This window comes from Dromaius novaehollandiae, chromosome 1 (assembly GCF_036370855.1).
Source record: "Dromaius novaehollandiae isolate bDroNov1 chromosome 1, bDroNov1.hap1, whole genome shotgun sequence".
NCBI lineage: Eukaryota > Metazoa > Chordata > Aves > Casuariiformes > Dromaiidae > Dromaius > Dromaius novaehollandiae.
The window spans coordinates 193,030,452-193,056,133 of NC_088098.1; the positions used below are offsets into that span (position 1 = coordinate 193,030,452).

The 25,682-nt window shown below is 38.1% G+C and overlaps 1 protein-coding gene across 4 annotated transcripts in view; it reads right to left on the reverse strand.

Moving 5' to 3' along the window:
* The window catches only part of NBEA (neurobeachin), a 533,052-nt gene that overhangs the window by 160,863 nt on the left and 346,507 nt on the right, over nucleotides 1-25,682 (reverse strand). For 2 of the 4 annotated variants that reach the window (XM_064504927.1, XM_064504928.1), the window contains 2 exons: nucleotides 14,045-14,188; nucleotides 10,925-10,963 (listed from right to left, as the gene is read on the reverse strand). In XM_064504927.1, coding sequence (XP_064360997.1) covers nucleotides 10,925-10,963; nucleotides 14,045-14,188 — 183 coding nt within the window. The remainder of the gene's footprint in view (nucleotides 1-10,924; nucleotides 10,964-14,044; nucleotides 14,189-25,682) is intronic. The other 2 variants (XM_064504930.1, XM_064504929.1) reach the window with 1 other exon arrangement.

The following is a 25,682-nucleotide window of genomic DNA, read 5'->3' on the forward strand; positions in this document are numbered from 1 at the left end:
GAAGAGATTAAAAATAAAACACGCTTTTAGAGTTAGCCACTAAACCGCGTAGGTTATTTATACACATAAGCCCACGCACATATACATGCATACACAAACACACATCTGACATATAAATAATAAAAGCCTCAGGATTGAGAAACTCAGTATAACATCCGACTGACGCACCTTTTAGAAACTGGTAAACTGACCATCTCAGTGAATGCTAAAGAGGTTTTGGCTGTGTTGTGCAGTTACGATCTTCTCTGCACAGTAACGAAGACCTGGCCGAGAGGGCAGTGCCCGCGCACGCTCCCCGCTGCCGCCCCCGGCGCGGCTCCCCCGGGAGGAGGCAGCGCTCGCAGGGCCCGGCGCGGACGAGGCGAGCCTGGGGCCGCAGCTCGCACTAAGGCTGACGGGCACAGAGGCGACCTTCCCTCTCCTCCTCCTCCCCCGATATCGCGCACACGGTTTCCTGCCAGAGCCTGCAAGCAACACTTCAAATTACTCACTTAGCCCAAATTAGTCCTGAATCAGCGCATCTATCTGTCATGTTGTTAATGTTTTACTTTACTGTAACACCCAATTTGAGACTGTATTGCACAATGTTTTGTCATTTACGCTGCAAAATAAATAAAGAGGAAGGCACGGATTACTGTGTGTAGAAGGGGAAGCTAAGACGCCCAGCTTCAGTGACAGCTTTCAGCAGCCCAGCGTGGCAGGCTGGATAATATTGATACAAACTCTATTTTCTCTCATTTTATTGTTTTCCATCTCCTAATAAACCAGGGTAGCCTCTTGACCCTAGTCAGCTGATCTGAATCACATGCCGCGGGTTGCTTTGCTGCTCCCGCTGCCTCGCCTCCATCTTCCCTGCGCCCCGCGCGCAGAGCCGCGCCGCGCCGCGGGAGCCGGCCGGGCCGCCGCCGGCAGCGCGATCGATCCGAAACGCCGCTTTAAAGCTCATCAATCTTCATCTAGGCCGCTCGAGTAATTACGCCCGGTTCTCCTGCACGATTACAAGTGGATTTGGGTTTCTATTCCCCAGGCCCCCGTTCTTTGTGCTCGCAGAAGGGGGTCGGCAGCGCTCGCCGCCCCGCAGCAGCACTTGCCCCCGCAGCAGACCGTCCCCGCCTCCCCTCAGCGCTGCCCGGCGGCGCCGCCCGAGCGGCCGCTTCGCCCTCGCCGCCCTCGCGCTGCGCTGCGCGGCGCCGGCCCGGGCCTTTGTGCGAGCGGGGACCCGCCTGCAGCCGCGGCGCTCGGGAAGCGACCCGCTCTTCTATCATTTTAAGGAGGCGTTTGTGGGCTTTACCGAATCCCAGAAGGACGACCATCAATTTAATCCAATTACCTCTTTTCCCCGGTGTTGTGTGGCTAAAACAGAAATAAAGTCACCGCGACTTAACGGCCTCGAGGCCAGGCCCCCAGGACGCAATCCCGGAGGAAACAACGGGTGCGCCGGCGAGCAGCCGCGCGGGTGCGGGAGCCAAGCGCCCTCCCACGCGCGGCAGGAGGGGGCAGCGCTGCGGGAGGGGGTGGGCATGGAGGGGAAGCGGGGATTCACTGCATAGCCTGTTACTAGATGCAGGGGAAACCAGGGAAATCTGGCTTCCTCCTTCCCCTCTCGAGAAGAGACTCCGGGCTCCCACACCGGTACGCTGGCATCTGCCCTGGCTTCTCGTCAAATAACACCATGACACCCTGGATTTGTTGCAATGCAAACACGTCAAAGGTATTAAAGTGCAACGAGGAGTAAGCGTTATTGTGCTTTCCAGACAAGAGAACGCCCGCTTGTTTTTTTTCTCTTTTTTTTCCTTTTCGCAAAGACATGCGGAAAGCGTTTTCTAAACACTGGCCAATTTATGGGATGATTTTGGGGGCTGGGGGTGCAAACTAACTTAAAAAAAATCTTCGTAGATTTTTTTTTCTCCTGAAAGCTCAAAATGAAACATATCCTGCGTTAGCAGCGTGTCATTTTTACACTTGTCCTTTGGAAATCTCCAATTACAACTTCCAATTCCATAGCATGTTTAAGGAGCACTGAGTCTTTTTGTTGTAGCCTTCAGGGAGCAAAACAGCCACTGAGAGAATACGAAATTAATCCACTACAGCTATATAGAGAGAGGATTATGTTTTAATCCCCTTTGGGAGAGTCTCTGGATTTTAAGGATCCGATATTAAAATGTTTACATAACGCATAATCAAAATACTGCAGATTTTCCATATGGCACCGAGCTACCGCGAAGCTCTGGGTCCTCTTCCAAAACGCGGCTACGACCGTAGCGCAAGCCAAGCCGGGCACACCTGACGCCCAGCAGCCGCCTGACGGCCCGGAAGATCCCGCGCCCGGGCTGCCCGCGCCCCGCGGCGCCGGCTGCGCGGGGCCTGCGCGGGCCAGGCGGCCGCGGCCCCGCCGCAGCGCAGCGCAGCGCAGCGCAGCGCAGCGCAGCGGGCTCCCCCCCGGGGCCACCGCGACGGAGAGGGATACCGCCCAGCGCTCCCTAGGTTAGCCCTGGCGGGGAAGGCGCACTCCGCGCTGCTCCGCTTCGCCATGCCGCTGGGGTTTCTGGACGGGACGCGCGTCCATGGGGCTGGTCGCACGGCCGCACTCTGACCCCGGCACCTCTCAAACAGCCACTTCGCTGCCCCTTCCCAGCCCCTGCGGGGCGGCCCGCAGCGTGTCTGCCGACACCGCAGTCCCGGCCTCAGGCACAGACCAGAATTCGCTTCAGATCCGCAGGTTTGGTAATCTGCTCAAATGCCGAATTTTCCACTTTGACTGATCCCTGTGGTCGGCACATGTGATTTACATTTCTAAAATAAACGGAACTTCACATATACATTTTAAAATAATATTTCCCTTCCAAAAGTAAATGATTGTGGGATTGGAAGGCTGCAGTGAATAAAAGCAGACTGTAATATCCCCCTTGTCCCCTCGTTAATTTTCGTTGAATGGAGACTTTAATTCTTGTATGTTGAAGTTAGCAAAGAAAGTCAGTGCAAGTGAAAAGTTTTATCAGCTGAAGAGCTTGATACCTAGTTAAGCAAAACCGATAAAATTATAAATCTGGTCTTAAACAAAGCCCCAAAGGAGTGATATTTTAAGCTGTTATTTCAAACATTTCATTTTCATAAATTGTCCATTTTAACTGCTAGAGCTACAGATATGCTATGAGACTAGAAATTACACTGGAGTGTATTCGCTAAAATGACTGGGCACAGTTATTCCTAAATAAGAAAAGATACATGCTTTTATACGCTAAATTATGAAAACAAGCGATTTTACCTGCTGCGGGTTTATGAGTCTAACTTAAAAATATTTCAGTGATTATTTATAGATGGAAAAATACTATGAGGAACAAATTCTTTGAAAACATATTAAATCATATAGGTCAGTTTAATTTTACAATCTACTCAAAATCATTCTGATAAAAATGTGATGAATTTTGTCATGTTTGATTTTTAGATGACATTGCCTTAAAAAAAACCCATACACCTTAATCTCTTTTTCATGAATTGTTTAACATGGAAAATACAAACCAGATTAGTCAAAACTAATAACCTTATGATGCAAAAATTTGTATAAATCAAAATTTGATATGATACTTAAGCACAACTTTCAAATAATACAAATAATTAAAGATCATTCACAGTCTCTCTGAAATAAGAGAACTAAAATTAATCCAGCACTTTAACTAACTCTAATGCCAAGTGTATCTGACATTAGCTTGCATTTAGAATGACTAGAAGTGCATATATTTGAAACAGTTCAAACGTAACACCCCCCCCAACAAAACCCTTCAGTTTTGCAAAATATAAATCCTGCGATACAAGCAGATACAAGGACAGAAGCAGAAACAGCTATAGCCACCAAAAGCTTTGGAAAAAGCACTGTAGTCAGGAAAGCAAAAAAAAAGTATTTCAACCAATTAAAAATAATAATTATTATTGTACATGCACTGCCATGTAAACAACAAGTAAACAACTTAGATCCCTAAAAAAAAATTGTCAAAATTTAGCCTATTTGTTCCTCTTGTCATCACAAACCTGATACAGAGTAGCTTTTTAAAAGCCCTGCAATAAATATGTTGAACTTACATGTGGATGGTTGCCCCCCATTTGTTCTCCACTATAGCAGATACAGCAAGTAACTCCTTCACTCAAACCAAGGCCTCTACAGGATTGTATATATATAGCTCCCTTTACATATCACTTTCAACAGTTTCAATAAATGGAATAATTTGCACAATTTTATGATTGTAAAAAACAGGATCTAAGTCTAAACTTGACTACGGTCTTGTTTTTCTCCTCCCCCATTGAGTAATATCCCCAATGCCTTTCCCTTGTTTTCAGAGATCCCCAAGCTTACTTTGTTGGTATTTTATTCTTCTACAATCATATGTTTCATATTGTGAGGGAGGGATTGATTTTTATTGTTTGTTTGAATGCCACTGCTAGCATGGATAGGCCTTGTTTTCCAAAAGTTTCCCTACTTCCCCCCCCCCCCCCTTTCCTCTAGAATGCATATAACACTAAAACTAACAACAAACATCTACTCGAATGGTCTTTTTCAACAACAATAACTAAACTATTACAGCAAATCAGCTCTCTTAAGTGGTGCCATAACAGCAAACAATTGTGTTTGATTAAGAAGAAAATGAAATGTAAATACAAACAATTTTACATAGTACTACTATGAATGAAACAGTAAGAAGTAAATACCTATTTATGATGAGATTGGGAAAAATACTTAAAGATAGTGTCACCTAAGAAAAAATAATGGATTTTTCTCTCGAACATATGCATAATTTGCATACATTTGAAAAGAAGCCACACATGCACCTCCATAGGTAAATTACTACCTAAATTCCATACCTTCCTGGACACATTAAAAGCAGAATATGAAACAGTACTTCTTCCTGAAAAAAAATGTGTTTCACAGAATTCCTAGGAATACATATCTCTTTACATTGTTCAAAAACTAACAGAAAGCAACCGCTCAATAAAGAATGAAATAAAGAATAAAATTAAGGTGCATAGAATGTGCATATGTGCACATGAATGTGCATAGAAAAGCCCAACACTGTCCCGAAGTCAGTCTTACTAGGTATTTTCTCACTGCAGGTCCAGTGGAATAATTAGCCGTGAGTCTACCAGACAACCTAAACCAACTTAGGAAATCAAGTTTTGCCTCCTTTTGCAGGTCAAGTCAAATTCATTTTGTGGCATACATGAGAACCCCATAGGTCCTATAACTGAACTGCCTCTATGGATTTAGTATTGTTCCAGGACATGTTCAAGCTAGCTCCAACCTGCCAGATGATCAGGTATTAATAATAATCAAGACTCCCCATAATGATTTACATCTGGCCAGAAATACATGAACGTTTGAGATAGGCACTCCACTATTGCAATGCATACATTTACCTCTTCAAAATTAGGTTCATACAGTGCACTCTGCCTGAAGCTATACCTTGGAACTACTGAGTAATTTAGGCTGTTTCAGAAACTAAGAGCTTGATTGTGAAGTGGTGCATCCAGATATATGTTATACTAATGCTTTATGACTTGCATTGGCTTCCTCCTCATTTTCAGGTGAAATCTAAGGTACTGTCTTCAACCTGGAAAACCTTGAGTGATGCTGAACATGCCCACATAAGTGACAGTTTTTCTCTCTCAGAGAACCACTATAGCTATTTAATCGAAAAGTAAACAGGAAAAAACCCACAATTTAGAAAAGTATGTCTAATATCGCATGAAAAATTGGAAAGCAGAGTTAGCATCATGTTATGCAATATACACTGAAACAGGAACTCATTGTAATAAGTCAGGAACATGAGGGATCAAATCCCAATTGCAAGTCTGAGTGAACCAGACTTGACAGGTATCTTGTACAGTCCAGCTTGTGTACCTTGTCATGCCAATAGAGCTCAATTGATTAGAAATGAAATGAAAGATGTGAGCCCTCAGGATTCATTTCTTGTAGTCTCCATTCTGGAAAAGCTCTGCAGGATAAACTGAAAGCCTTATAATTCCTGAGACTGTAGTGAAGGGAAATACTATGTTCAGATAGCTTGTGACATTTTTAAGTTCATTTATCTGGTTAGCTACTTGTATGTGGGTTTTGGAAGAATGAAGTAAGTTGTTGAATTAGCATATGGCTTGTCAGGTATATTTATAAGAATCATCTAAGATGCAATAGCTGTTATTTCAAAATTATCCGAAAATATAAAGAGTATCTCTAAACAACACTAGAAGTAGTAAAGACTGTTTTCTTATATAACTGTGTGTAGTGGTTGACTGCATGTTTTGTTTTCCCACACTGAGGGAACTTCTAAAGACTCTCCCAGATATATTCTCCGGCATCAAATAAAATCAGAACTGATGCTGCAGTCTCTGTCACGTAGGGTTTTTTTCCTTAACAACCTGATTTCCTTGTAGGAATTTTATTTCCTCTGAAAACCTTACTCCTGTGTTAGATTTTGTTCAAAATGGCTTCCAGGTTCAGAAGTTACACAGATGAAGTCTGACATGTGCTCACACATAAGCCTTGTTTCTTTAAAAAGTCAAGCTAAAAATCTCCACCTAACAGATGCCAGTAAGGACTGCTCAAATGCACTGGATGAGGTTGCCACTTGTTGAATTTCTGACCAATGAAACCAGCACTAAGCAAACCATCGGCTTGACTTATTTTTAGCTTTTTTTTGTCATACCACTGTAAAAAAAAAAAAAAAAGAAGAAAAAAATCTGTCCATAGGTCAGTGAAAGTGCTTAATTTAATATAGATAGTGTTAATACAATTCTGGATATACTCTTAGATACTATATATTCCTATATACTGCTAATCTATGTAGGACTTACAAAGATTTTGGAGAACAGGGATTTTTATATGTCGACAACTGCACAGTGAAGACGAAGTAAGGCCCAGAAGTATGGAACTGCACACAACTAGCTACTTATGCCTAGGTGTGTATTTTTGCAGTGCCGTAGGATGCTGTCTCTCCTACCGTCTCCTATGTATCAGAGAGCTGTTTGGCTTGATCTTTGATCAGCTAACCAGTTGCACCTAGCATGTGGTACTTTGGGACAAGGGAGAAGCTACAGACCTGTGCAGTAGGTGAGCGTGCACTTCCTAGACTCCACTGCAGCCTAATTCTGCAGACCCAGAAATTTCAAGGAAAAAAAAAAAGTTTTGCAAGTTACGAAAAACAGAAATTTGAGTAGTCTGGTGTGAGTGGATAGTTAAGAGCACATGAAGCACTCTTAGGGCCTTCCACAAACACAAATACAAAGCAACAATGTTTGAACTGAGTCATTTCAGAAGTCTGGAAAGCAGAAAACCCAGCTGCCATTTTAAAAGTCAAAGTTGTTCAGTTTTAGAATGGGGTGTTGTAAGGTGAAAAGAGAAGAGCTCTTCAAAGCTGTGCTTAGGAGCTCTATCATATGTGACTGACAACCACCTTATAAAATATTAAGCTATTTTGGATGGTAATGTGGAAAAATGATTAAAATAAACACTGAGATGCCTAAAAATAGAATGTTACAGACACTGTGGGGCTTTTTTTTGTTTTCAATGTGAAAGCCAACTACATATCAGTAATATAACTGTTTTCAGTCTATGCCTGAGTCTACACTCTAAATTAAACTCATACAAATACATTTTTCCTTTTTGTACTTAGACTTGAGGATCAAAATCTGAATATATAATAAGCAGAAACTATGGTTATCTGGCTGAATGAAATTTCCATGTTTGGAAGTACAAGGTTTGTGTGGTTGTGTGTCTGCCATAAAAAGGGAAAAAGAATCACTCTTCTCCCACACACCCCCTCCTCCAATGAAATTCCTGTCTTGAATGATAACTGGCAAGAAAAATGGAGTTTGGGGGGAGAAAACTATTCAGGAGTGCATGTTGCATTCAGTGAATAGTTTCCATTGAAAAACTTGAAAAGCTGAGAGAAATATCAAAACATTTTGTTCTGATATTTTCTATTGAAACTCTGACATTTGGTTGTCCAGCTGAGGTGACTGTGTGCGCATATATACACACATGCTTTCTTTAAAAAAACTTAAAACAAGGAAAAGCTTCGGGTACCTTAGCAACCTTCAGACAGAGAATGAGAGAGAAAGAGAGAGAAGGAAAGAGAAGGAGAAGAGAGAGAGAGAAAGAGGGAAAGAGAGAAAAAGAGAAAGAGAGAAAGGAAGAGAGGAAGAAAGGAAGAAAGAAAAAGAAAGACAAGAAAGAAAGAAAGCACGAAAGAAAAAGGAGCAAGAAAGTGAGAAAAAGAGAGAGAGTGAGAGGGAGAGAAAGAGGAAAAAAAGAAAGAGAATAAATACTACTTCTGACTCAGGAAGCTGCAGAGATGCAAACAGCTGGAGGCTTGGAGAGAATCAGTAGGAAGCACCACCACACACTTGTTAGTCTTTCCCAAGCTTCCCCCGTGGCTGCTGTTTTCTGTCCCTGCAGGATCCCTCCAGACTCCAGTGCCATTTGGAGCCGCTGGTGCGTGGATGGCAACCACAGCAGGGGAGGAGAGCACAGAGTGGAAGGCAGGGCTTCTGTGACCCTACAGGAGAGGGCTTCCTGGGGAGAGCAGTCTCCTGAGGGTGCTCCACAGAGGGAGCAGAAGCCTTGGCCAGGGCAGGCGAGACAGTTCTCACACGAAGCCCTCCAGGAGCCTGACAGGGACGAAGATGATTCCTCCTCTCTTCTCTACAAATTCCTGGATAGGCTGTGGTCACTCCTGGAGACAATATAATGGGCTACTTGGTTCTGTCTTTTGACTGTCACGTTACTCTGACAGATAATTTAAGAAAACTGTTACTGGTTGGCCCCAAAGAAAATGATTGTTTTTTTCTGCAAAATCCCCAAATTCAAAAATCTGCCTTCTCATTAGAGGCCCATGTTATTGTTCTTTACTTTCAGAATATCCACTCTTTGTCTAAATCTGGTAACAATGAGCATGGAAATGATCTAACATACCTTAGAAGTGTTTTGAGAGAGAAAAGAAAAAAAGCTCCTACATTATTCCTTAAGAATAGTTAAGAAAAAGCTGCTAACAGCCTACCAGAGTCTACAGTGATCAACTCTGGTAAAGAAAATTCAGTCTCAGATTTATATACACATACATATATACACATATTTAAACATATATTTAAACATGAGTCACTTGTATTTAAGCTTTCCATCCCAAATACTTATTCTATGAGCTTTTTGTGGCCTTAGATGCACTTCTTTGGTGATAGATACAGTTTTTAGTACTGTATCTGGCCCTATGCAAGGCTTCAAAATATTATCAGAAAAGTAAATGAAGCCTTTGTTAGAATCTGAAATAGAAAATATCCTCTAAGGGCTGAACAATTTACTTTTTTATTTGAGGTGCTGCTGTGTAGTTTTAACCACAGTTTTATAGAGTAGAACTTTTGGGACTATTCCAATTTCCCACAAAGACCGTATCAAATATTTTTTTCAATTGGAAATTGCTCATAATTGTGGTGATTTCTGTCAGTTTGTCTGAATTGAGACAAAAAGTTCATTTTGCATAGGCCACAAAACAGATGTTGATAACGTTTGGTTACCACCAATTTTGTCTGGACATCAAACGGATGACCTGGAAGTGAAAGGTCTTATATCTGATTAATAATACTACAAGCTGTCAAATCCCCATGACACAATATGCTTCTTAGCACGGGGCAGTAAGTCAATACGTTCGGCACGCTACTGAGAAGTCTGGAGAGAGGGCTTATCGCATTTAGCCCTCACATAAATGTGGACAAGCTAGCAATGCTAGCTTGGATGGAAGGTCAGCTCTTTTTTAGCAGGTAGTAATGCTTTCTGTAATTTCTACATTGAAGTTCAGGTTTGATAAAAGCTAATGCAATGCCGGGCTGCTGCTTCTCACTAAAACTTTACTAACACATAAGCACTGTGGGGGGGTTTCTTCCACCTAACGATAGCTGTGCAGGAAGAAAGGAAGATTTTCTAGTGAAGGCTAAGGCACATAAGACTAAGATGCATTAAAGTCAGTTAGTGCCTTACCATGGGCTTACTTGGATGACTTACCTTGGATGACTCCTTGTATAATGGAGAGAATAATATGTATTTATTCTTGCAAGGCTGTTGTGAGGATATAATTCACTATGGCTTGCGAAGAAGTCAGATTCTGAGTTGATTGAGCCTGTGCAAGTAACCAGACAGATGCCTGCAAAGCCTTTTGTCTTCCTTAAGTAACCCAAAGCCTCACATCCTCCTATCTTTGCTTCCTTTCTTCTCTTCCAGAAAATAATGTTTAGAGACTAGCAAAAGATTTTGTCAGGGCTACTCTGCCTGGCTGGGCTTATTTGCTAGTGCCACCAGCCATATGACAAAATGGATGATAAGTGCTCTAGCTGTAGAACATGTGTACCTTTGAAAAATGTCGTTAAGACCAAATTCTGTTCTCAAATGCGCACAAACAATTCATAGCAAGCCAACAGCAACTTCATGACAAAGAGAATGTATTTCTAAAATGTAAAATTAATAAACCTTAAGTGGTTCCACATTTATTTGTTTTCTAGGATCTATTCTAGTGTGAGGTCTGTGCTTTTGTTATTTGAAGTCTGCCAAAAGAATATTAATTATCTGTTAAAATACACTCCCCTTTGGGAATGCTAGTCTATGATATTAGAATACATCCATATATTTTTCATTCTGAAAAAATCATCTACTAAGCAGAACACAAACTGTTAACAAATTTGCACTCTCAGGCTCTTGAAAGAAAAGGTAAGTAAGTAAGAGCCCTACTGCAGCATTAGAAAATCAAAAAGGAAAAGCAAAGGAGAAGAGTTAGTAATATTAAACTCACTACAGTGGATTTGATTGCATTACCACAGATTTACAACATATTAGAAAAATGCTACAATAGACTGGACTATCTCAGTCATTAGTTCTAACAGAGATGTGACTTGCCTCTTGAAGTGAACAGTCTGGGAAGAAAAGGAGCTAAAACTGAAACAGAAAAATGTAAAATGTTTTAATATGAAAATGTTCAGACAAGAACAACCATTTTTGATAACTCATTATACTATAAGACAGTTAAAATACTGCTTTAGTTAAAAATTTGGAAGCTAACTTAGAATTCATTATTCTAAGAACTCCATAGGAACATGGATTCTGATTTTTATAGTTTCTTAAAACGCTACTTAATATAATGAAATCTGACCAACTGCCATTGCAACATATGGAATACTAAGACTATATAATAAAAATACTCAGACTATAATTATCTAAAAAATTCTCCATCCCATATGTAATTTATCAAAGTGAACTTTACATTGATTTGTGCCACATGGTTGATGAAAAACTATAGAGTCTCTGGAACAAAAGGTATGTACAGATAACTTCGTAAGAACAGTCTCAATCTGTTTCAAACTTTCCTTTTGCAGTTTTAACTTTACAAATGAAATTACTATAATATTTATATTGTCTTAGCTAAAAGTTTTCTAAAAATGAAGGTCTTGTCTCTTTAAAAGATACCTTAGTTTCATGGAAGAAACGACGTTAAATTGTTCTAGTTAAATGTAGACAATCTTAAATCAATTTAAACCGGGTTTATAATGATTTTGTTTAATTCCAATTCTTTATTGAGGCAATCCAAATCATTATAAAGCAAGTTTAAATTGATTTAAGCTTTAAAGTTAAATTGGGGACATATCTGACTATAGGAATTGCTAAGTGTCATTCACTGTGAAAAGCAACTAGATATAAATGACATTATGATATTCCATGACTTGATATATCTTGGAGATTTCCAGATAATATTCACTGAATGTACATAATCACTCTCCAGAATTGGATGAAGAATGACAGTCTGGCTTTACTGGGGCCTGCTCTTCAGAGCCTACGAGTTCTTACTTCCTTAGGAACAAAAACCACCTTCCCCACTGTTTTTCTCGATATCAGTTACTGGTCTCCAGTTTTAGATTCACACTGTATATACTCAAAATCGTGTAAAATAGGGATGTCATTCTATGGAAAATCATGTGGCAAAACGGACAGCAGGTATTCACAGATTTAGTTTTTTCACTGACTGGTAAATCTCACATGATACCATGCGTGAGCATTACCTCTCAAAATCGTTCACTCTGTTCTTATCAAAAGAATAGATTCTTACTGAAAATGAGCAAGGGTTTAGTGGCAAATGTTACAGTTTATCTGATAGTAAAAATGAAGTGGTGGAAAGTGGATTCCTTTTGAGAAGTTTGTATTTTTTGGTATACATGCAGTACCATTAACATATCAACTTGCCATATGTGGAGGTGTCTTGCTTATCCTTGTTAGTGTTGATTGGAAATGCAAAGGCTAATTGCTGACGTCTTATAACATACTTCCTGTCAATATTTCAAAAGTTAATTTGTTTCAATTTCTGTAATTCCTGCTTTTCTAATATCTAAGATATTGTCCAATTTCTACACCTATAAAAGCAAGGGACTAGAATTACTGTGCTATGTCCTGCAGGAGCAGAGGATGTTTTATAAATAGTGATCTCTGGTAAGAGGATCATTGCACACAAATACTTAAGGACTCACTGAAACGTCATTTTTTTCAGATGGATGTAGCTATGGGGTTGTGTTGCATCTGTGTGTTCGAATGAAATGGCAGTGTTGGGGCATACATGGGAACTGTAGAGTGGACTGGGAGAACTTCCAGAATGGACTTTTTTTTTTTTTCTGGCCACTCTGCAGTTCTAATCAATACTTAGATGTAATTGCAGATTGTAGCCTTTAGACTATAGTTTAGTTGGAAGCAGTGTTCTTAGATATAAGAAATTAGCTGAGGCTGCTTCTGAGTTTTCATTTCTAAAAAAGAAAAGGATATAGATCAAAATACCACATTAATGGTCCTGCCTATCTTACTATTTTATTGACTTAAGACAACAGCGTCTCAGCAATGGTTAGCAGTTTATATGTCCACAAAAAGAAAAGCAAGAAGATGGACACATTAACTGGGATAATCATATGCTGCTGGTTATTCCTAAATAAAAGCCCCTTCCTTCCCCCCTGTAATTTAGTTTCAAACCATGAGACCAGCTTCCATCTGGCATCTTTTTCTTTTTTTTAAACATCCAAGTATGATTTTATCTTTGCTACAAAATTCCACTATGGCATCATAAAAAAAAGCGCAGGAGCAAAGATAGTTATTTTGGAAACTCAATTCTGCAGAAAAAATGCTGAGACATCACAAAATTTCCCCTTAATGGAGTAATTTTAAAAAGGTATTCCTAAGTAAATTAATCTAAAAAATTCCATACTGCATTTCACAGGTCTCATATTTTTTTTTCATCTGTGTGGAGATTGCATTTTCAACCTTTAATGTGCCCTTCTTTCCACACTACTTCCTTAGGAAATGTAGTATTTCCTCAATACAGAACTGCAACAGAGCTCGCAAGAACACAGGGACAAAACTGAGATCTCACCGCACATCTTCACATAGGAAGAAAGGAGAGAAGAGATCTTTCCTGAATATTTCTGCACAGCATTCATTCCCAGTTCATATTCTAACAAAAGAAGTTCATACGTTGCTTACAGCTTCTTTCTGTCTTTGTCCCTGTTTACAACAGGCAGCTTTTTCCTCTTGCTGTGAGCGAGAGCAGGTGGTGCAAGAGCGCAGAAGCAGGAGTCTCTCAGCAAGCTCCACGGCACTTGTGACCAAGCCATGAGAGTACACAACCATGCTCTGACTCACATAACTCTGAGCACTGGCATTAATCCCCACTGCCATTTCAACCAAAAGGAGAAACTTTCCACAGTGGCCTGATGGAATTTACAACAAAAAGTAACAGGAATTAATAGAGAGCACTGGAGCTACTGTTATTTCTCTGAAAGACTGCAATGGGCACGTGCGGGGTAATCAATTCCCCTCGTTCATGGAAGTAAGACATCATGTTAAATCTAGAACATAAAGAATCTGTTCTCAGTGTAATTGTATACTTAGCTGTCAACATTAAGAGACCAGCTGCAAAAGTTAAGATATAACAAGCCTAAAAGAGCTTTTGGTTCATATCTTATTTGTAATGAAAAATATAATTACCTGCAAGGTTGTCAATCTCTTTCTCTTGGAGCAGACTAACAGCATCATCATCCCCTTCCAGCATAAGCTCCGTTTCTGCATTCTGATTTACTACAGCTTGACTTCGGAAGGTTTTCTTTGACTTTACCACATCTTCTTCAGTGCCTAAATAAAAGTTACAAAGGTTGTGAATTTAGCTGACTAACATTTTAAATAAAAAACCCCACAGTCAAGTAGTAAAAAAAATACAGAATACATCATCTTTATTGAAAAAGGGAAAGAACATTTTCTAAAATTTTGTCAAGGATTACAAAAGACAGCCTCATTCTGTCTTTCAAAATATACCTTGAATAAAAGACAAGCTCTGTTTCACAAAGACTGTCCTGCTTTTAATAATTCCTATTTGCTAGATGTTCTGTATTGTTCCACTAGCTTTCCACTACCAAGGAATTTATCTCGTCCTCCAGGAATTCTGCTTCTGACTGACCTCTCAGGGCTCAAACCACCTACTCTCTGAATAAAGGAGATGCTTTCAGGAATTCAAGATATGCCACAATTTTGGTCTTAAAGACAGGAAGCATAGGATGGTGAAGTAAGAGACGGGATAGCTCAATATACTGCAGTAACAAGGCGAACTATGCAGAGACAAAAAAAGGACATGCAGAGAGAGTGAACTCTGTTGTGTGTTTTTTTTTTTTTTTCTTTTTCAAGGAGAACAATACAAATGCTGGTGTATGGACATGTGCCAGTTATCACAAGGACTTGACAGGGAGGATTTACCCTTTCTTCTTGCCTACAAGCAACTTTGTCTATTCAGATTGACAGCTCCTTAAGGCAGAAGATGCATCATCTTACATTCTGGGAAGGTCCTACTAGTATTTTCAGAATGTGCTCACTTTATATAAGAAATTAATCATAGTGTAGTCAAAAATGATAGAAACATTAAAAAAAAACTTAAAAAAATATAGAGATACTGTTGCAAGGTAACTGGAAGAATTATAGGTTGGCAGCTATAAACAGAACTAATTCTACTCTGGTAGCTTTAACATACTGTTGTGAGATTGGCCCACTATTTCTTTCTTAGTTAGGGAGAGGTCATAAGTTTTACTTTCAGTATAACACACTTGTAAGTAGCTTCTTAGGCTGGAATGCTTTTTGTTTTTTTCCTAAACAGAAATCTCTGCATCTTGACCTTGGATTATAACGTATTTTTATTTATATGGAAAAGAAAAAGCACCACCTTCCTTATAAAGGGCTCTTTTATGTTTAGCATTCATTTTTAGTTGGATTAGAATCTCTTAAAATTTTCAAGTAAGAACTGGCCACACTTGGGGGGCAATGCACATTTATTTTGTTTAAAATCTAGACATCTTCAGTTCTGCTAACTAAGAAATAGAAATCAAATCTAATCCTTCCTGCATGCAGTTTGGCATAATAATTCAAAATCCTGCACATAATTTGGAAACTGGCTTCCTATTAAGCAACAGAGCTGTGGGTGAAATCCTAGAAGAACTGAATGAGCATGGATTTCTACTATGTTCCACAATGCCTGGACTTTAGGTGATGAAAACTACTATGGCAGGCATAAAATGATGAAGTAAAGCCCAGTAAGACTCATGACCTCATATTAATACAGGACAACTGACAGGAGTATAATAAGCAGACAGGTTAGTGAAGGTACATGCATGGAATGGAATCTAAGTGTCAGGCAGTTTTGTTATTACAAATAGAGGAATCCCACCACAGGCTGAGGCATTACATAGTCACATTTTACATAGTCTAATTTTAACCTCTTGTGTATTGCTGCTATTATCCCAATTGCTATTTCTGAAACTACAGAGCAGGTAAAGACAAGCAAGGAAGCAAAAGCCTATTTTTTTCACCAAGCTGCCCCAAAATTAAGGACAGCATCTCTAGTCTTCCTAGCTGAGGTTTTCTCCATTAAGACCGCATTGATATTGACAGTGATTAAGACAATACTGACGCTGATATATGTACTGATATTTTTGGTGGATTCAGTTATTAGGCTGTAATCTTTAACTCACTTGCATAGGTTGCTATGTAGAACAACTCACTTAATTTAAAATTGAATCAAATAACTGAGGGGTAGAAAGCTTTCAGTATTAAATCAAAGCTAATTTTTTTTAAATTCACAAAAAAACCCAAGAACTGTAAGAGTTTTGAAAAGTAAGAAAGAGCACTGTGTGGTAGCTGACCTTCAGTTTTATTACATCAGAATTGTCTCGAGTATTTAACTGCTAAATCAGAATTTTGTTACAATTGCATTTACTACAAGGGAGTTTAGCATCATTTGACACAAGCAATTGCTCATGCTGTGAAGTACTTGATACTGCAGGGGACCAGGTCCAGGATGAACTAACACAGTGGAGGAAGGAAGCACGAAAATACTGTTTTCTTCCTTTCTGGTAGTTCTAGTGAGTGTTATGAAAGTTTCTCATTCTCACAGGGTGTGATATTCTTCAAATGAATTACTTCAAAAGTACTAATTTGAAATAAGTCAACTATTTTTTAAATAACTGATTGGATTAGTTAGAGTCCTTTAAATTATTTATGCCTGAAGTTATATTTTAAAAATTACAGGAAAATGGCCAAGCTCCAAATTATTACTAACACTCAAAATGCATCAGAAGAAGAACCTGAAATTTAGTGTATTTTAGCTGCTTTGTCATGATGGTTTCAATTACCAGATTACAGAAGTATTTCCAATGTAAGAAAGGTGGTAGAGGAAAAGGCATTAAACAAATTTGGCAAATTTGGAGCTTAGCACCTAAGATATGTTTCCAAAATCCATTTTGGTTTATAATTTTAAACATACATTCATCTAAAAGAAATATAGTAATGGCGCTTCTTTGTCTTGATAGAAAAGGCTCTGGTTTGGCTGTTTAAATTTATCACTTTGCTGAGTGCACCTCAGTTTTGCTGTACTGTACCAAACATTTATCTAAATGAAAGTGTACGAGACCCAGAGTTGCCCTTCAATCACTATATCCTTTATGAATTAGAATTCCATTTATCAAAATTACAGCAAGAAGAGTAAGGTCTCACAGGGCTGTCTCATTACAAGCCTTGTAAACACTGTCCTTACAAAGAAATGGTTTAACACCTAACAAATCAAAAACTGATTGGGAATAGAATTTATTTGAGATCATCTATCTTGAGAAGACGTGCTGTACTGCGTTCACTTCTTAGCCTTTCTACCCATTCATCAAGAAATTAACAGGCGAATACTGCAGACCACCAGATCTCCTTGGATCCTGAAATGTGAAATATGTGCACAACAGATCTGTCACAGATGTTCTATTTTTATATTTCGAGATGACTTCAAAAAGGTTTTTTAAAAACAGGAGAACATCTCAAAATAGGAGTAAAAAGAAAAACAACTTGTCTCTTTAAAACCAGACAACAAACCGAATAAAAAATTATATGACATAAAACTATGTCTAGCATTGTTAACAATGATATAAAAAGGAGTGTTGAATAAATGAATACTTGATATTTCAGCATGTTTGTAAGAATTCAAAACTCTAATTATCTTTTCAAAGCCACCTCAAAATTATTATGAAATGAAATTCGTTTCAGATATTTCATTTAAAACTCTTCTCAGGACACAAAGAGTTTGTATTTTAAAGGCAAAATATGGAATTATATTAATGTCAGCTCCTAAGTCTAATTAGAAAATGTTTCAAACATATTTAAATAGGAAAAACTAAAACTAAACTAAACAGAATTTAAAGAAAGCAACATTTTAACATTGGGGCACTCAGACGCATAACTGATGGACGCTATCGGTTCTCAAAGAATCAAGTGCCTTGTTAAAGGTAAAATGTTTTTCTAGACCAGGATTTGCAAAAAAGCCTAGAAATAAGCAGCTAAACATTTCTTAAAACTACATTTTGCAAAAAAGTAAAAGGAAATAAGTCACTCAGATTTTACTGAGCTTCAGCTTAGTTGGTGCCTTAATTCTCGAAACTTGAAGACCATATCTTTAAAAATATCCAGAGAAAATGTACGTGTAAGACCAGATAAACTATTTAAAAGAAAATCCACGTTTTGTTACACCTGTTATCATACCAAGCATTTTTTAAGGGTGCATGTTAAAATTGGCTGCTTATGGTAGCTTCAGGATACCTAAAAGGAGCTTGTCTTTAAAAGAAATTAAAGAAATCAACCACCAGTCCTGTACTAAACCCCAGCTTCCAAGACAAAGTATGTATTTTATATATCTGGAAAGCTATAAAAGCTATGCAGTGAGCCTGCGTACCCTCACCAAAAATTTACTGATCTCTCTTCCAGTGACATTGCTTTTCCTTCCAAAGAAACAGGGATTATTAAGCATACCAAAAAAATTTAATAATCTAATAACCTGCCATGAGCAGAAGCACCTCAAGGTTATTTTGCAGCTACAGTCTCTAGAAGCATTTAATACAGGCAATATTCAGAGAATTTTTTCTTTTTGCTACTGCAACATCTGTATCTTTGCCTCTCAATTTTCAGTTAAATCAGTAAATTCCCTATTGGATTCTGTAGGTCACAATAAATTCCTGGGAAGCAAGTTAAATTTCAAAGATACTGTGAGTGTCCAAACCCATAAAACTGTCCTTAAATAAAATTTTTAATGAGCAGTACAAATACAACATATGGTTGATTATATTTATGTTTATGTACATTTATCTTATTAGATGTTACACTAATTACTATAATCTAGCTGAACCCAGAAATGGAGTTTTCAGCTCTCTCTTTACTGATATCCATTTATTACATATTCAAATATAACTTTTAAAAATTCTCTCTGTATTTAATATGAAATAAGTTAATAAGGTTAATTTTAAGAAAAGTTTGTTTGGCAATACTGTAACCAACAAAAGGAGACTACTGCTTCTTATAAAGTTGTTTCCATAGTTTATTTCAGCAAATTACCGATAAGGCAATTTATGCAGTGAGCTCTCTTTCATCTTTGAAGAGAGATGGCAGAATGGAAAGTTAACCTCATTTTAATGTTAACTAAATATACTGACAGGAAATTCTAATGTTTCCAAACATCTGGAAATCTGCTTCATGGGATGGTGTTCTTCTTTTCTATAAGAAAGCTTTTTCATATATTGTCTTTTACCGCTTTATGTGGCTTCTAAGGAGCATTTTGACATAAGTAAAGTCTTCTCTTTACAGTAAAATGCTGCATTTAATTAAAAATTCTCTTTTATAGAATCTAAAGTAAAGTTTCTGTGAAGCTTAGCTCTCCTCAGAAACTTTTGAGGGTAAAGTTGCTTTTTCCTCCTTACAGACATGTACTGCTTTGTAAAACACTGCTTTTGTTCTATTTTAATCATCTAAGGTGGTTTTTAACAATTAAATAAAGGAATTCAGAATCAGTTCCTCACAAGCGACTACCTTACAGGTCATGATGTGGACCACAAAATTATATCATAGCTAAAATACAATCTATCAAGTGACTTGGAAAGAGCTAGGCTTTTCTCAAAAGAGTCTTTATTTATTGTGCAAACTGCAACTTCTGCTTTCACAGGAACAATCAAACTTATATCACGCATATGCAGAATTGATATGCCGTATTGGTATCTACCTTTTTTGTTAATTCAGCATGATTAATACTTGAAAATACTTATAAAAGTTTCAGGAAATACTCTTCCTGCTTTATATGCTGTAACGGTTTAGAATCCCGCCTTCGTTTCTAATCTTTACTAACTCGATTAGGCACTGGGACCCTCAGAGTGGTCACAGTTACGGAGAGCAGCTGCTTGGGAGTCTGTGGACTGACCTCTGCAAAACCCAGTAATATTAAATAATCGACATGGGAACCACTCCCCCAGCCTAATATCTTGCTGCACTGCTAGGGAGCCCGTGCTTCTCAGGCTGTGCTCGCTCGATGGGCAACGTGCACCAGGGACGTCGGGGCCTGCTCGAGAAACCCCGCCGCCTGCTCTGGAGGAGCAGAATGCTGCTGGCACACCATGATGAACCGTCCCCACCTGTGTCTGCCGGAGCTGGGAGTTAAATTGCAGCGTGTTTCTGAAACTGGCGACTTTGACTGGCATATAATTTAGTTTTCCTGGAGAATCAGAGAAGTGACTGTTATTAAAGGGAGGCTGTTTCTAATAGATTCAATAAAAGCCAGAGGAATATAAATCCTATTTTCATTATTAAAGATCTTTGAAGAAATGAGGGAGAAAAACTACGAAAATTGTGTAGAAATTAAAACTTGCATACATTCATATTGGAAATTACCTTCCACTTAAAGTAAAAACAACATTGTTAACAACCGATTTTTCATATTCTACAACATATTAACACCTGAGGATTTTATCACAGGCATTCCAAGCACTTTTCTTTATATCGACTTTTTATACCTAATACCTCGCGCTTATTCCTGTCCTTACACTCCAAATGATCTTCTTTATGTGTGTCATGTGTAAATTAATACTTTACTGTTGTATATATTTTCCCCTTAAAAATTCTCAGATGTTTTGCCTTGTAAAAAACGAGACTGATACAAACTTACTAATGAGGAGACTGAGAAGAAGGTTAAGGCCAAAGTGAACAACATGTTTCTCAGATGAGCTTGAGCATGATTTTTTTGAACAATAAAAACTTGTAATTAAAGTCAAAATGTTGTATATTAATAAAAAAGCCCTGCTTAAAAAATAAAAATGAACCTTCCAAGTTGGACACCCATTATTTTTTAGTTTACAGATAGGAAAACAAAGATTCAGAGTGGTGATGAAGCTAATTTGTAGAAGTCATCAGTCTTGTTACATTTATTTGAGATTCTGTGTATTCAGAACATCTGAGAGCGAATCCTGCATTGACTCAGTACTGATCATAAACAGAGTGCGAAATGCCCAGACGATCGAATGTTACAGTGCATTTTCACAGTCCTCAAGGGCAGTCTTCATTCTGACTGGAATTAGAAGTCCTTCTAACTGGAACTTAAACCAGTCAAATATTTAGATTGGAATTAAGATGTAGTTTGCCACTGTAACTTGCACACACAAGAAGGGATTCATACTTCCTGACTGATGACCTTTACAAATTCCTGTCAGCTTGAAATGTAGCCTTTTGGTGTCTTCTGCAGTTTGATAAACTGCAGAAAGAAACTGAATTTTCTGATATGCTACAGATCACTTAAACAGGCAAACATGATACATAAGCAAAATAACTAAGAGCAATAAAATTTTCCTAACTGTATTTCCAACCATTTTACGAAAGTACAGTAATAGCCGAGAGGAAAATAACTACATCACACCAACATCTATTGCTCAGTGGAAAGGACATCAAGGACACTTGCAAGTAGGAGAATTGGATCAATATTAACGCGATTTTCATTTCATGCTTCCCCAACTCCAGTAAGCTGACAATATACTCTGATTATGTGAACTGCCTGTGAGTAACATAGAAAAGGTTATTAGAGCAAGAGGTGGAAATGGAATGCACTTTTTATATTGACAGGTCTGCTAATAGAGTGTACTGATTTTCAAAGCCATGCAATGCATTTTCTCAATTTGGTTTTGATAGCAAAAAGGAATTTCATTTATCCCTAATTCATAATATTCACATGTAAGCAAAGGTTTCTTAAGACAGGCCACTGAAGAGGGTAATCAAACTATTTCAATATAAAAATCTAATTAATAAGCTAAGAAGCAAAAGGTGATTGAATTTAAATATGTATGACTTTAATGAAATAATGAAATAATTCTGTTAAACATAAATGATGCTTTCTATGCTTTCAAAACAGAATTTGATAAAACATGTTTTAAAGATTACATATAAATGGCAAATGTGGAATCTCTCAGCATTCAAGTCTGGATTTTGTCTTGAAAGTTTTAGATTAGTTTTGAGTTTGCAAAACTTAAAACCAGCACCCATTCTACAGGAAAAGCCATGTTCTGACTCAATCTGTTTGCAGACCCCCAAGGCAGGATCAAAGTTGTCAGACTTCTAGCCGGCACACTCTGCGCTGAGGAATTGTTCCCACATATGCTAGCCTTAATTTGGCTTTCTGCTCACAAAAATTCTAACACAAAAGGCTAATTCGACAAAGCCCTGGGATGAAATGAAATGTTGTTTAGAAACAGAAACTCCTAGTGTATGCTAGCAGCTCAATGGTAATGCACTGGCATGTGAGAAACTATGTCCAATACTGGAGTAATCCATACCAGTATTTCTAACTTTACCTAATATTTAAAAATCAGAGTCTCCAAATGATGGGAATGGTCCAAAAAATCAGTATTTTAAAAAATGATTTATGTATGTAGTTTGTGGTCTGTTTTCTGATATTTGAATTCTCCCTCTTTGTGGCCAAAGCACAGGCAACTGTCTTTGCTAAAAGGCAATTTTGTCCCTCCCCACATTTGCTACTGCTGCCAGATCCAAACAAGACCAGCTCTTTCAAAACAAGCATTGTACAAAGACATAAGAGGACAGCTGAAAAATTCATTCTCTAGTGAAGAGAATGAAGGCATAGGAAGTGAGATTAGAATCATTTTATAGTAGCTTCCAAAATTCCAGTAGTTGGGTAACTATTTTAATTTCTGTTGAGATGACTCATTTAGAGAGGAAAGACTCAACAGCTCATCATCAGTGCTTTGAGGCACCTATTTGCCAAAATATCTGAAATGGTCTTCAGGAATGAGGTTTGCTTTCTGGGATGCTAATCTTTCCAAATGAAATTCTGCATACAGAAGGAACATCTTATGCAGTCTGTACATAGGCAAAGTCTCCCATATAAGACATACCATCGCCTATAACTGATACTTAAAAGCATAGTTCCCATTGTATATAAATAATAAATTTATCAATATAATAACCCTAGTAGAACATCTAGATTTAATCTTCAGTACACTGTTTTATATTATACCAACAGGTTCGGTGTGGTGCACTGATTTTCATCTGTGCAAATTTCATTTCACCCTCACAGAGATCACCACATTTAGAATCGGCACACATCATTTTCACTTCAGCAACAAGAATTGCTGTTGGATATAGCTGTTATATACAGGATATACAGTAGCATATACACATTTGTGAGACAGCAGTATGGCCCTAAGCATTGCGATATGTGTTTTGCTCTTAACTCTGCTGAAGGACTATGCTTTAGTAGTAACAGACAGCACTTCTGTCTGGGGCCAGTCTGTTGTAAAAACATGAGCTCCTAGTTTCTGAACCCAAAATGCAATTCTCTATTACATTGAAACCAAAGCTTTGCCATTTGCTTGACTGGCACTGGAATTTTACTCTGATTTTTTTTTTTAAACAAAATTAGCTGCAGCTATAAAACTTCTTTGTTTTACACAGTCTAGCAGCTGAAAAGCTACATAGTAGCAGTACACAAGATATGGTTGAGATAAATCAGAGTCCAAGGCTCTATTACCAACACAGCTCAAAGAGATCATCTTCAAGCTCTTCATTATTTTGGCTCTGAAACTGGTGAATGGCAACTACAGTCCCAGGTAGGAAGCCTGTGTGCACATTAAGGAGAGCTAACTCACAGAAATCATAGCAGTACCCAGCTGTAAAAAGAAAACAGGACCAATATTTTATTTCATCTTTCATAAAACTGCTATGTTTTATTTCATCTTTCATAAAACTGCTATAAACTAGTATGGTGTTTGTGATGTCTTTCTCTCATTCTGCTTGGCAGAGATCATAACAGAATGCAAACCTCCTATGCAAATGCAGGGATACTTGCAAAATTGCTGTGTTTGTGTAAAATTTGCAAGCACTGGCAATACTATTTTCTACGCAGACTAGAGCTGAGATATTATTTAGACAGCATGATCAGCTTTTTTGAGGGCCTGGGACTGAATGACTTGTGTTATGTTATATGGCTAGGGAGAAGCCAATGAAACACTCTTCAGGCATTACCTACAGTCCTCTCAGCTGGGAAAGTATGTCTATTTGTAGATGAAGTTCAGAGTTTTATGTAAATATACTAGGAGATATATAAGCATAGTATATATTTCTTAGGCATACAGTAAGTATAAGGAAAAAAGTCTTGTCACGATGTAGCATACATGATATGAAAAAAGATATAACTGGAAAGGTGTATGATATGCCGACTGATAGAGTTCTTAACAAGATGCCTTCAGGAACATGCTGTTCAGTAGTATATTGGAGAATTTTTCCTCAAAGTGCAATTTGGCTTTTAATACAGTGCCTTCATTAGATGTTTCTGCTTCCCTGTCCCTTAGTTTGCACAATGTTGAAACTCACAAAAATCTTCCAATTTTTTTCACTACATTGGTACTTTTGTGTTTCAAAGCTAACAATGCAAAACAAGGTGCACATAAGATAAGTGATATCGAGGAACTCACTGTACCTGCATGGATATGTAATAACCAGTGCACCTACACATAAGTCTATTTTTATTTTGCACAAATCTTACCATTTACATAAAACCTACATAATAATTTTAATGTGACAAAATAGAAATACATTTTCAGTGATAAATTTAAAATAATACAATGTAAAAAGACTAGTAAAAACACTTAAAGTGTATTAAAATACATATTGTCTCTGAAAACAAATTTCTGTATTTTTAAAATCTATACAGAGCTATTCTGTTTGCTTTGTGACAGACAAGGAATCACTTATATCAAAGAGATTCCCACAGAGTACTTCTGTCCACCTAATGCATCTTTACCCTGTAAATAGCCCAGAGGATCTCAGAAACCTGAGCCCTGAGAGCCTGTCATGCCTCCTACTGGCTGCTAGAAAGGGGGAGAGAGTAAAGTTGTTTTAAGGCTTTATTATGTTCTCTGATTGTAGGCTGTACTAGCTGCAGCACTGCTGAAATAGTGGCCCATGCTTTCGGCCTTGGGTTTGGCAGTCTTTCTTGGCCAGGTCTTCAGAAAATATCTTCCTCAGTACAGCCAGTTGTAGAATTTCATCTCGGATTGTTAGACCTATCAGGTGCCACTTTGGCTTCTTTACTCAGCATAAGAGAGCTTAACATCGGTGCGAAGGATGAATTTCTCCATCTTACCCATTTTCTTGAAATTAGGTATTCAAAACATCGAGTCCTTTTTGAGGACTTTTATAACCAAACTGCAATACCTGCAAATATTAAACACTTTTTTCCCGTAAAAATGATAAGTATTTCCACTTTCCTATATACACAATGGGGAAGGGACTCCTGAAACCAAGAAGGGATGAATAAGAAGAGTGGAGAAAATTTAAAAATGGAATTGTTCTGCACTTTTAACTATAGTCAAGGGAGATTTAAAGCACTGTATTCCTTATATGGGCACCTTAAAGCATAAAAAATAGGAAGGAAGGCACACTGTAAAAGCAGAGTCTGAAGATCTATGTTCGCAGTCCTGGAGGTCTATAATTAGACCTTTACTGACAGAATATTATTCCAAAATGTGTCTATGAGATGCTGCAGAATATACACTGGTCAATAGCTTCTATTTCTTTGTCAATTAACAATACAGCTGGATTAACAGAACAAATATATACTCTTCACGTGGATTTTAAAAAATTTCACATCATGGTAATTTATTAGTTTTGATAAGTAAATCACCTTCATTTGGCAAAACAAACATATACAGTGTGTTCTTTTCATGTGTAAATATAAAGGTGGAGGGGAGAAAAATGCTAGAAATCTAAGACTGACAAAGGTTGT